Consider the following 13,057-nt stretch of genomic DNA (forward strand, 5'->3'; position numbering starts at 1 on the left):
GGAAACTTAACAGTTAAAACAAAGTATCAGAGGGGTAGCCATGTTAGTCTGTATTCACAAAAACGAGGAGTCCAGTGGCACCTTAAAGACTAACATTTATTTGGGCATAAATCTGTTAGTTTTTAAGGTGCCACCGGACTCCTCATTACTTAAAACAAAGCCATTTGTCTTTCACTTTTTCCCCATAATTTTCTTGCCATTTTATTAATTATTTATGGTATTTGTGTTTGAACATCTTTATCCTTTCTGGCCCATCATTTATCTGCAAGAATCTGTAGTGAAGTCCTAATGCTATATTTGTATTATCACACACATTATGTCTGGGGAAGCAGACGGTTGCTACAAACACAGAAATATCACTTCCCTGCAGGATCAAAAAGATGGAAGAGGGATTTGCTAAGAGAGAGAGTTCTTATTAAGATACAAATACAATTAACACCTTACTAGAGCAAAAAAAAGGAAGGAGCTGGTTATAAATGTTTTGTTTGTTCTGGTTTGAGCTAAACCCTGAGGTCTTTATTTACATAAGCTCTCTTTGAACATGAACACTTAATTTCTCACAAGCAGGTATCCCTTCCAGTTTCACAATTCCAAGTATCACAATGTTATTTGAATGTAATAAGCCAGTTTCTGGCATATTGCTTTGGGATTTCTTTTCTCAAAGATGAAACTTAGCAGCTTCCTCCTTCTACTTGAGGAGGAAAGAGTAAAGTAGATTGAATGACTCAGAAACTGGAAATTCTTGGACAGCTGACCAATTATCTGGCTCAATGGCCACAGCAAGGATTTTGGAAACAATTCTTTTAGGTAGGGAGAAAATAAAACTGAACAATACATTTTAAAAGGATATCAAATGATCAATACTGATCTATATATCAGCTGATGTTAAAGTTGTCACGTGAAGAGCTAAGAGTACTATGAAGTGCTTCCCTAGTAGTGACAGTGCATGGATCCTTGCAGCCCAAGTTTATATTTAAACATAGGAAAAATCATCTGTTATTCAGTAAGATCATCTCAATCTCAACTTCTGTGCTGTTCTGACCCCACTATAAAATACAACTGGTCAGTTAAAATGTTGATCTTATTCACATACTGAATCATCCATTTAATTGTCTCCTGATAAAAACATTTACCTGTAATAAGCCTTACCTCATTAATGCCTGGGGTAATCGTAGGTGCAGCAATAAAAACAACAAAAGGGGCAAACTCTGCAGTTCTCAGGACCTTCAGTGCCTATGTAAAAAACATTAAATACTTGAGAAGAGGAACAAATCAATCAACAGGATACAAGTTTAAATACACAAACAGAGGGAAGAACTAACAAGACTCTAGATCAGTTTTAAAATATAATCAAGAAATATTAAGAATTAACACCCCGACTTACAGATGTGCTTAAATCTACAGTCACATTTACTCCACTAAGTTTTTGCAAGATTGGGGCTTAACCTGTAAGTTCACCATCCTAAAGAACTGCCAGGTTAAGCAGCCAAGATTTCAGATGCAGGGTATTTTTCCAACAGAAAAAACTGAAAATCAGTTTATATTTAAGCTGAAGAATTTGCATGAGCCAGAAAAACTTTGGCTATGGTTATTCTCAATGGGTCAAAATGTAAATTGTACTTTATAGTAAATGCTGACTAAAATATAAGAAAACATTTTCTGGTTGAGAATATTGTTCAACCTACAGATAAACTTATATTTATTTTTGCTGAAGCAAAAATGTTCTGATGTGGAAACTGTGACGCTTTCAAAGCGTGAGGATACTGAACATACTAATAATTCAATAATCATAAACTGAGACCAATGGCCCTGCTAGAGAGGCCACAAGCTACCTCTATGCAGAAGGGTAAATGTAAAGACAATGGTTATGATTAACCTGACTCAAACAGTAATGATTTATAAGTGACATAGGTAATTCCACACATGAGGCCCTACTGCAGGGAGTCCTTCCTCCTGATCTCTTCCAGACTGAAACTTGGGGTAGGTAGCAAGCAAACATAACCTAACTGATCTCAACTGTCTGGGCAGAACGTAGAGTGAAAGACACTTCTATTCCACTCCAAAGCAGTACAAAGAGGCCCTTTGTTTTTTAAACCAGCCTGACAGCCAGCTGAGTTGATGTCTCTCTCTGCTGCTTGAAATCCACCTTCAGATACAATCAGTTATGCATTGTTTCTACAGAAAAAAGAGGTCACCCTGCGAACATGGTTACATGAGTCAGGAAAGCTCACAGAACTGAGGATGCCTGAATTTGGAATACAGAAACAGGGTAATTAACTAGAACTGGGCTCATAGACAAGTACTACTATGACTCTAATGAATTAGGTGAGCTGCATTGTACAATGTAGTCAGATACAGGGCCGGCTCCAGGCACCAGCGCAGGAAGCAAGTGCTTGGCACTGCCAACAGAAAGGGGCAGCACATCCGGGTCTTCGGCAGCAATTCAGCAATGGGTCCCTCAGTCCCTCTCGGAGGGAAGGACTGGCCGCTGAATTGCTACCGAAGAATGAAGCGGCACGGTAGAGCTGCTGCCGATCGCAACTTTTTTGTTTGTTTGTTTTTGCCGCTTGGAGCAGCAAAAAAGCTGGAGCAGACCCTGGTCAGATATCTTATTTCTGTTCTGAAAGTCTCCACTTAGGTGAAACAAAGTCCATCAACTGCACTGTCCAGAACCAAATCTGTGATCTCCTGAATCCAGCCACAAAAGAAGAGAAGAGCCAGTGTAGAGAAAACAGATAATATTGGTCACAACTAGTTAATTTCGCTCACAGGGGGTGAGCCCTGCAAACCAAAGCAGTGAGTGGTGAAAAAGAATGCAGACAGTTCATAACCCAGGAAAAATAACTGTCACGTTTGTTGTCTTCTGGGATCAGCTGCTCATATTTTTAATTGGTTTCTGCAAGTTATTTCAGGACTGGTCTCTTGTTTCCCCGTGTCCTTTAACCTGCTTGAATATGAATTCAAAGGCACCACAGCTAAAAATAAAATATATAAATACTTGGCCATCAACCAAAATTCATATCAATGTGGGGGATTCCAAAGGAAATTAGTCAAAATGTTCCACTTAGGATTTTATATCCAGATTGCAACACTGAATAAAGTACTCATATTCTTTGAGTTTGTGAATTTACCCACTCACTGATGCTATTATAACACACACAAAGACATTAATAAATATAGCTGTAGCCATTCTATAGGAAACACTTTCCTATGGTATCAGTGATTGACAGAGAATGCTATTTCTGGGATTGCTGACCCAGTAACAGCAGGGAAGTAGGGGGCAGTCAGGACAATGCAGAAAAAAATTCCCTCCTGTGTGTGGTATCAAAGCGAAATCTAGGGCTGAGCATATTAATACATTACAGCTGGCCAGCATAGACAATCAGCTGCTCCAGTGGACAGTGAAGTGCAGTGAACAACCATGTAATAATGATTTCCCTTATTATATTAAAGTGTGCAGTAAGCAGATTTTCACAGCAGTACTGGTCCCTTGCCAAGCCAAATGGTGAGCTCATTTCTACTTCTTACTTTTACCCTAATAATCAGTAGAAGATGATTTCAGACACTGAAGTTCCTGTGTGGAACCATTGCTCCACATGCTAAAAACTTTTCACATTAAATGTATGATGAGTTATATGTCTTAAATTCTATGGTCAAAAAATGACTGGTGACAGAATGTAACAAAATAAAATTCAAGTGTCTCTGATAAGCTTTGCATTTTTATATATTTCCAATAAGTACCTGAGGCTCTACATCAAGTATTGCAATTAGTCCCTGCTCATGGATCTTCCGTATTGTTTCCAGTTTTGTCCCATACATTGCATCCTCATGGCTGCCATATTCCAAATATTCATTGTTGGATATATCCTGCATCATTTGGTCATGCGATACAAAGTAATAATTCTTTCCATTTTCTTCATCTTTCTTGGGAGGTCTGGTTGTGTCTGAAATGTCAACGAATGCAAAAGGATACAATTTAAATGTGGATTTTTTGTTGGCCTATTAATAGTTATTCATGTAACAATCCATTTCCAAACTGTTCTAAATCTTGATTTTATTTTGTTGCATATTTTCTAAGTTTTATTCACTTGCTCGACAAAGGCTGTTAACCATCAATTATTATTTTAAATGATTCTTTTAAACTTCAAAGGTGCAGGGAGAAGGGCATAAAGAAGGTAGGGGTGTGTGTGTGTGTGTGTGTGTGTGTAATTGCTAACACAGAATGGTGTTTAGTTTGGTGGAAGTAACTCAATTGACTTTGGAGCTTGTATCACGACTATGCATAGGCTTCAACCACAGGGAAGAGAAAGGGGTTTTGAAATCCTCCAAGCCTTCCTTCTTCCTTGGTGAACAAGCCCTCCTGATAGACACTTGCATAGTCAACCCTCAGTGACTCTTGTCTGCCTTCAATTCCCTCCTAAAACCTTGATAAATTCTGCAAGAGGTCTATAGCGCACTTCTTCCTGCCTCTCCTGTCTCAATCTAATCTTGGACTTCAAGGCATCATTCCGACTCTCCACTTCTAAAGCCTTGGTCCCATTCTCCCAAAATTCCCTCACCACCTCTCATCCTCCCCCTCTTCCTCTCTCCTCTAATTCCCTTTCCTCAACCTTGTATCCTCTGGTACTATAGGTGGAGTTGATAGTACCAATGATAGTTACGGCTGCCCAACACTTCCCATTATAACACTGTTTTCAATTGCTTATATTTTTTGTTGTTGTTTTTTAATTTTTTTTAAACAAACAACCATTTAGATCAGAAGCGCTCATATCTCAGGGACATGAAATTTGGTGGGGTGGGGTCACCTTAATGTCAGGGATGTGTCTTTCGGTGTATTCAAGACAATTGACCCAAATATGGTTAAGTTAAAAGCATCACAGTTAACACGTTTCTTCCGAGCCTGTGTGAAGAGTTTGGTAGCTAGATTCTCCAAACTAGCTTGCTCTAGCACAGGGCTGCAGAGTCTGTGCAGAACTCTCTCTCAGCTGCCAGGGGCTGGTGGGCAAAGGAATGTGGGAAGAGGAGAGTGATGCTGGTAAACTAGGTGCCAGCAATCGCAAAGGCTGTAGATGTCAACTGAGCACTGAAATTCACAACTGGAAACCAGATCAGCTCACCCATATGTCAATATGGTTCAAAGTAGGTGTTAGACTTGTAAAGATGTCCGTAAGTTGCTAAATACATTAATCTAACTTATAATGGCTGTATCCCATGCTATAAAGTAATATGGAAGTTTTGCTTTATAATTGTAAAAATGCCCGCTCTGAACTTGTGAACCTAGGCAGGAAGAGTGGTTCCTCTGCCCAACAGGAAGGACTATCAAAACTAAATGGGACAATGTAGGACAAAAACTTTGTTGATTGCCCAATCCACCCATGAAGTTACGTGCAGGAGCAATCATACTAATGGTTTGAGCTCTGGGGGAAGGGCACGTAAACACGCTTACAAGAAGAACTAGTCCTCTTTCTGCCGTTTGGACTCTCACAATGGCTGGAGCTGAGAAGTAAAAGCAGAGCTCCCCAGGGTCAACCTGGGTTAGCCCTAAAAGACATTCAGTGGAAAGATGACATAATCTCTGTCACCTTTCAGAACCACAGACTGTAGCTCATTTGTGCTTATATGTTGCCTGCTTTAACCTGTAAATAACACTCTCATTTCTTTTTCCTAGTTAATAAATCCTTAGTTAGTTTACTATAAGATTGGCTACCAGTGTTGTCTTTGGTGTGAGATCTAAGGTGCAAATTGATCTGGGGGTAAGTGACTGGTCTGTTGGGACTGGGAACAACCTGAATATGTTGTGATTTTTGATGTAAGTGACCATTTATCACTAACTTCAGTTTGCCTGGGTGGCAAGATAGACTGGAGTGTCCAAGAGTGACCCAATGGTAAGACTTTTACAGTGATCCACAAGCTCACATTTGTTACTGGGTTGGTGAAATCTAATTACAGGACATACCAGCAGTTGGGGTGCATCCAAAGAAGTGGGCTGTAGCCCACGAAAGCTTATGCTGAAATAAATGTGTTAGTCTCTAAGGTGCCACAAGTACTCCTGTTCTTTTTGCAGATACAGACCAACACAACTGCTACTCTGAAACCTGTCCCACTTTTTGACAGTCTGCCCTGAGGCTGGCACTCATGGTTGTGAACCACTCCAGACAGCGTGACAGAGGGATTTTCAGGAGTCATAAGCACATACATAGTAGTTTAAACCATGACCATGGATCAATTTGCCAGAGAGAGAGAGAGAGAGAGAGTGTGAGAGTGAGTGTTGTGTGTGTGTATATATATAGAAAAGGAGGGGACCTGGGATAGAGTCCTGAATGACATCAGGATGTCTGCAGTGCAGAGAAAGAGGAGCTGCCCAGGGAGAGGCTTATTGAATAGTCAGAGAATTACAAGCACATAAACAGAATCCCAAAAGCCACAGGTGGAGAGTGAGTGGTGGGAGAGGAATTAATTGATTGCTGAAAACAGCAGGGAGAGAGAGAGAAGCCCTGTAAAACTGGCAATGAGAGGGTCAGTCATGGGTGACCTTAATAAAAATGGCTTCAGTGAAAAGGAGAGGGTGGAAGCCATAAGGAAGGGGTTCTAAGAGGGAGTTTAGTGGGAAGCTGTTGAAGCAGTGGGAGTAACCAGCACAACCAAGGCGTTTGTGCGCAAAGAAGAACTCTTCTAAAACTGCTATGATTTTTCTGCATCCGCCAGCACAGACAGGTTCTAAAAATTAACACCCAGGGCTACATTAACTGTAAAAACAACAAACTCCCCATAACTACAACTCATCTAACCTTAATTATAAAACAAAAAGCTAACAAGGTATAAGTCTGTCTAGGTTCTTATGCCATAACCATCACTGTCTTGTCTGAGCACCCATGAAGGGGATCTGTTGGGTTCTGTGAGTGGAATTGGGGACAGCTAGCTGGTGGAGGTGTTTATGCCCCTGGTCTCAGAATGCTGAATTTGAGGAATAAATGTGTGCTCCCCAGTTGTTAACTACACTGCAGAGGGTTCTGTGGCTCCTGTGGCAAGGCATGCAAATCCTATAGTGGGGATCTGTGGCAGCAAGGTCATGAAGGAGAATCAGGGATTTTGGTAACAATTTATTTGCAAACAGTAAAATGAACTGCACTTCGCTCTTATCCTCATCTCTGCATAATTCTACGGGAACTTAAAGTAACAGTCATCAAGGCTGTATGTAGAGTAATGTGAAACAGTGAAATAAGGTAAATGTATAAAATGTTTAATCAAAATCCAATTTACATTTCTTTTCATGGGAATTTTGTGACCTTAAGACCTTCTTCTGTCTTGACTGATCCAGACACATAAAACTAAATACTTAAAAGATAATATATGTGACAGTTAGGTTTAAACCTTAAAATGCCAAACATTTGGGGGAAGGATGCCTCAATAAAACAGTATGAAAATGTTCCAAATGAAAGGGAAGCTGTATATATTTAGGTGCAAGAATTGATGGTATTTTTCCATACCACACCCTGCTTCTCCCCCACAGTATTATGATTCAACCACCCTTAACTTATGCTTAAGCTTTAGCAGAGTACAATTACACATGCAATAATGAACTGGGCATATCATCATATAGATAATGCATATAATTTTGTGCCACATTTAACATTGCTACTTACGTGGAATAGGGTATGCAAATCTGTCTGGGTGTTTTGTGATGAGTGTATTTTTTATGTGTCTTCTTCCAACACCATGTGCACCTAATTCACAACACAAAGAGGAAATTTATAGTCACCACCATTAAGAGATTCAAAACATACTGTTAAAATTACTGTTCTGTTTAGAATGATAAGGTATACTCAAAATTACCTAGTAAGACTAGTGTTTTCCTTTTGAATGCTGGCAGTTTTACTACTTCTTCATATGTGACGAGATCTAATTGATCAAATACTAAAACATAACACAAAATAGAAAGATAAGAGAAAAACGTGTATGAAGTGAGTTAAGAAATAGATTTTCATTTATGCCAAACTGTAATTTTAGTAACTATATTAAATGTGCATTCCAAAACCACATTTCTAAAAAAATGTAAACTGACAATACTGAAATATATTTTAATTAGACATTTTATGGTTGCAAGTTTAATAAAAACATTCATTTTTAAGTCCACAAAAATGGTTAAAAACATAACATTCAAAGCTATTGAAAGGCTCAGAACAGCTTGCATGTCATTTCATGCAGTATTCAGCAGATCATAAAAATTAGCTAAAATGGCATGCTATCACATTTTTTGCATGCCTAGGAAATTAGCAGTAGTAAATAAAGTATACAGACAGTGACCAACATGAATACAATATGAGAACATCTATTTACACTAAAGGTAGAGGCTACTTTTAGTAATCATGTTTTATCAGAGAATCATGAGCAATACATAAGCAAGTAGCTTGAATTCATGTTTTATGGTTTTCTCTTTAAACAACTACCATGTTAATTATAAGTAGAGTTCTCTTCAAACACGTGCTATTTTATTCACATGCTTTTTAAAACTTTTGACACTGAATGAAGATTTGCAACAAAAAGTGATGACATTTCTGCACAAGAAAGAACCTCTACCATATTGAGGGCATATTTATTAAAAAAATAAAATCTCATTTTAGTAAAATCTTAATTTAACTGCAATATATATTTTCTGCAGTGCCTATCTGATCATTGTCAATTGCCAAGGTACAGTATGTGCATCAAATCAAGTTTTCTCCATTAAAATAAGCCTGTTCCTCCTTATGGCCAATAATAGAATATTTGTGGTAACACAATCATTTCAGTAAAATTCTAATGAAGGAATGAGGCAGGAGGCTGCTAATTATAAAGAATGCTTTAATTTAGAGATTACTGATTGGCACAATCTTTATAATGAAAAAGAAAGGGGATCCATTCTAACAAGAATTACCATTATTACAATCCTGGTCTAAAAAAGGAAGGAAGGAAAGAAGCCTACTATATTATGGCTTTAGTTAATCCCAGTAGTCATTGCAGTAATGTAGTTTGCAATTCAGATCCATTTAATGTACTTCGAAACCTTTGTATAACTACTTTAACACACTGTTGGTCACACTATAAACCGGTCAGTTTAGTTAGTTAAGACTTCTTAATTTAGAAAATATATGGATTTGCAAATTTGTTAGTGTGTCAGAAAACAGTCTGAATTCAATTTAAAGAAAAATATCTTCTCAATGTTTCTCCAAATATTAAAATGTTCTTTTAGAGAAAGATTCTGGCTATATTTTTCTTCACTCCAAGAACCTACAAAGATGGAGTACGCCTCTGCTGTAACTTGAATTCATTTAAATTAGCTAACGAGTTTATTCAAGATTAGAAAGAGCTGTGTGTCTATTTTGTGCTAACTAGCTCTGCCACTTTAACTATCTAACCCTCAAATAACTCATCCCATTGGAAAAAATAATCTAGCCTTTATTCTTCCTGAACTGAAATACATATCAGCGACAAACACCACAAACAGACAACAAAAATGGTGCATATTATTGTCTTAACCACAAACTAGCAGCATGGAGAAGATATGCTTTGGTCTAAATGGGATTACCTAATGACTGTAGGGTTTCCATACACAAGTGGAAAATGATTTTTTGTACACAAGATATGAGGAATACAAGGACACATTTAAAAACAACTTTTAATGTTTCTGTGCAACTAGCTAATAAAGAAAAGGAGTTATTGAAAGGAAACAGTAAGAAGCAAATAAAGAGGCATTGTCACTTGACAGGTTACTTACATGCACAGAGGCCATTGGGAGTAAGACAGCATGAAAAATGTACAGGGGTCATTGAGATATGGCTTGTAATATATTAGTAAAATAAAAAGTATATGCACAAAATAAACTTTCCCATGCAATATTCTAAACACAAGGCAAATAAATAACATTAAGAAATGATAAACGCATTTTATAAAAGCTTGGCAGTATTCTAATAGTCATTATTTTATGCATACTGTGAAGCATAACTTAAATCTGAGGAATGATATTTTATAAAGTCCTGCAATAGCATTTCTTATAAAAAAATTCAAATACATTTAAATATCACTACAACGTATCTTCCAACACACCTGAAAATGGTAAGTGAATCTAATAAAGACAAACTATTACGTAATGTTAACTTTGGTTAACTTAAAACAGACTTTTGAAAGATCTGGCATGTTACTGCACACTGTTTGAGGACTTGGCCCAAGACTTGAGAACTGATTAGGGACAAAAGTGAGTTGTGACAGCAATTATCTTTGCAGCAAAGGAGAAAATTCTGTCTTTTTGACTATAATAGGCAATTACACTATTTTCTCCATTGCTTCACAAATTGTTTGATCTGCAAAGCAATCTGGTGACAAGCACCACTGATATCCTGACAAATCACACCAAAATCTAAGCTATTTCCCTAAAATATTTAACAAACCACACATTTTTAGTTGCATACAAGGCTGTTTTACCAACTACATTCCAGCACCTCCATAAAATAGTAGCACAGGAAAATACTCGGAATGGGTTGTTTAACTATTGCTTAAGACTTAAAAAAAAGTGTATGTTAAAAATGTCCTGTGAATGCTCCTACAACAAAGAGCAGCAAATTCTACCTTTGGATGCTTTTGTGTGACTCCCTCTATGGAGTCTGAATTAGATTCCTCAGATTCAAACTAACTCTGCTGTTTTTTGTTCCTAGTAAGATCCAAAACAAGAAAGGGCCCATTTTCCAGTTCTGGGGCAGATGTTGCTAAAATCTTGTGAGAACAGCCTGTTTGTTACATCATGACTCAAAATGGTGGAAATCTCCAAACAGATGATCTTGTAAAATATCTACCTTTTGAGATGAGAAATCTCACAGGATCATGACTGCCATTTGGGGCCCAAACCTTATAAGAACTGCTCATAAGATTCTGGCAACCACACATCCAAACCCTAATTGTTCACACACTGTAACCTTATCTTGTTATGAAGATGAACAATGTATCCTTGGCCTATTGATACTCAGAGAATATGAGCAGGAACATAGGTTAAACACAAACTATTATAGCTCTACTAATTTTCACAAGGTTATATAAGCTCAGGAAATCAATCTAATTATGTACAAGAAAAAGAATACTGTAATATTTGAGAATAGCTCTATTCAGTACCACATTTACCAAACTTAATTATGTCTTATAGATGTAGTATTATTTTAGTTAACCTCTTGCTGCCCTGCAATCTCCTGCATTAGATAATTAATTCCTCTAAATCAAAGACACTAAGACTGAATTAAGATTTTCCAGACCCTAATTAGAACCCTTAGTCCAATTAGCCCGTTGCTTCTGAGCATACGTACCAAATGGTACTATGTCAAGGATACCATTTTTTAAACCTGTGTTTGTTATGATGATCTTCTATTTTTATTTATAAATTTTGTGAGAAATATAGTGCTCTTGGAGGTGAGGGGCTAACAGCATTGGCCGTAGGTAAGAGTAATACAGGCAAGCAATATGCAAGCCAGCACACCTCAGTCGTAACCTGAAATATCCCTGCTATATCAAGTCACCAGGAAAGTCTGGTATGTATTCCTCATTCTTTCTAGTTTTCTTATTAATTTCTGTAAGATGGTTGCAACACTATTTTAATTAAATACAAATATTAAAACAGTAAGAGTAACTCAAACTAATAAGACAGATGAAATTAAAAGATTTTCAACCTGTATTCCTCTTGTCTTTTAATGCTTAGATACAGTACAGCAAGGATTTTGAAGCAAGTGAGTGATTTTATATTTAGTACCATATGTTCTACTGGAGGGCCAGTAGGACATCAGCTGTACTGACATGGCAATTGACATTACACTGTTACTAATCTTTTGAGAAAACTGAAAGCTTCCACTGACACTATAATGGGCTTTTTCTGCTTTGGACGCCAGAGGGTCACAACTGGAAAAGCTGCAGTTAATGCAATACATAAAGACACTTCATTATAAAAGGTTGGATATATGTATCCTGTGGTTCTGATAAAATCCTTATAGCTCAAGTGACAAAAGTATCATAATGTATTACCATCATAGTTTTCAACATAAATAAAAATGCAGTAAAAACGGATTAAACATATTGACTATTTAAAATTATTTTTTAATAGCAAGAGACGTCAAATCCACAAAGAACTATTGGCTCTATTCAACTCCCATTGCAGTTAATGAGAGATTTGCTGGATCAGGCCCTATGAGTCTGCCAAATTTCAGTTTTCAAATTTTTTCAGTCTACCAAAACACTTCATTCTTTTTAGCATTCTAGATAGAATACAGTCCTCAGAACTCAGCCAATTGCAGGCATTAGGGGGGAATAACTTCAAAAGTTTGTCTAATTTCATCCAAATTCAATCAAGATTATATATGTTTAAAGCTGAATGTACAGTATAACTTGAGAACATAGCAGAAGTTATATGTTATTCTACTGGAAACCACACTTTTTAACTTCATAGTGCCATTTATTCTTCTTTCAGCTGTAAAGCTTCAAGAAAACACCCTTTTGCAAATCATGTTTTAATTTACATAATCTATATTGACAAGAATGTCTGGATGCTGCTGCAGAGTCCTCTGTAGGCAGGAAGTATAGTATGGTATAAAACACTTTATACAGACTAATAAAGTTTATTCTTGTTGGCTTCCACAGTTCCTTGAAATACTGAAACCAGAGCAGTACAATACTACCGTGGGATATGTTATGGTGAATTTATCTTGTTGCAGATTGCTTGGATTCAATCTTATTGGTTGAACTATAAGTTTAAATCCTGGACAGAGAATCAGTATAGAACTGCTGGTATAGCTACAGCTTTACTTAAGTTTTCCTATATAACTCACTAGGTTCATGGCAGTGACAGCTGGCCAACAAGAAATGAGGTTTGGCTGGCAAAGCAATTTTTAACCCAGTCTCAAAGACCCTTGCTTCTCATACCTGCATTGTGCTTTGCCAAGTATTTGTCTTTGTACTGCTTCTTTTTCTTTCCAAACCAAGTACAGCTGGCTTGCTGCTCCTGTTTGGTCTTCTCCATGGCAATACAAGCTACTCGCCTGGCATGTGAAGG

At 37.3% G+C, this 13,057-nt stretch overlaps 1 protein-coding gene across 13 annotated transcripts in view; it reads right to left on the reverse strand.

Annotated features, from left to right (window-relative positions):
• The window catches only part of CASK (calcium/calmodulin dependent serine protein kinase), a 407,811-nt gene that overhangs the window by 7,059 nt on the left and 387,695 nt on the right, over positions 1–13,057 (reverse strand). For 9 of the 13 annotated variants that reach the window (XM_039525884.1, XM_039525847.1, XM_039525842.1 and 6 more), the window contains 5 exons: positions 12,928–13,043; positions 7,834–7,914; positions 7,644–7,724; positions 3,742–3,944; positions 1,150–1,233 (listed from right to left, as the gene is read on the reverse strand). In XM_039525884.1, coding sequence (XP_039381818.1) covers positions 1,150–1,233; positions 3,742–3,944; positions 7,644–7,724; positions 7,834–7,914; positions 12,928–13,043 — 565 coding nt within the window. The remainder of the gene's footprint in view (positions 1–1,149; positions 1,234–3,741; positions 3,945–7,643; positions 7,725–7,833; positions 7,915–12,927; positions 13,044–13,057) is intronic. The other 4 variants (XM_039525891.1, XM_039525878.1, XM_039525858.1 and 1 more) reach the window with 1 other exon arrangement.

Source organism: Mauremys reevesii, linkage group 1 (genome assembly GCF_016161935.1).
Source record: "Mauremys reevesii isolate NIE-2019 linkage group 1, ASM1616193v1, whole genome shotgun sequence".
Lineage (NCBI taxonomy): Eukaryota > Metazoa > Chordata > Testudines > Geoemydidae > Mauremys > Mauremys reevesii.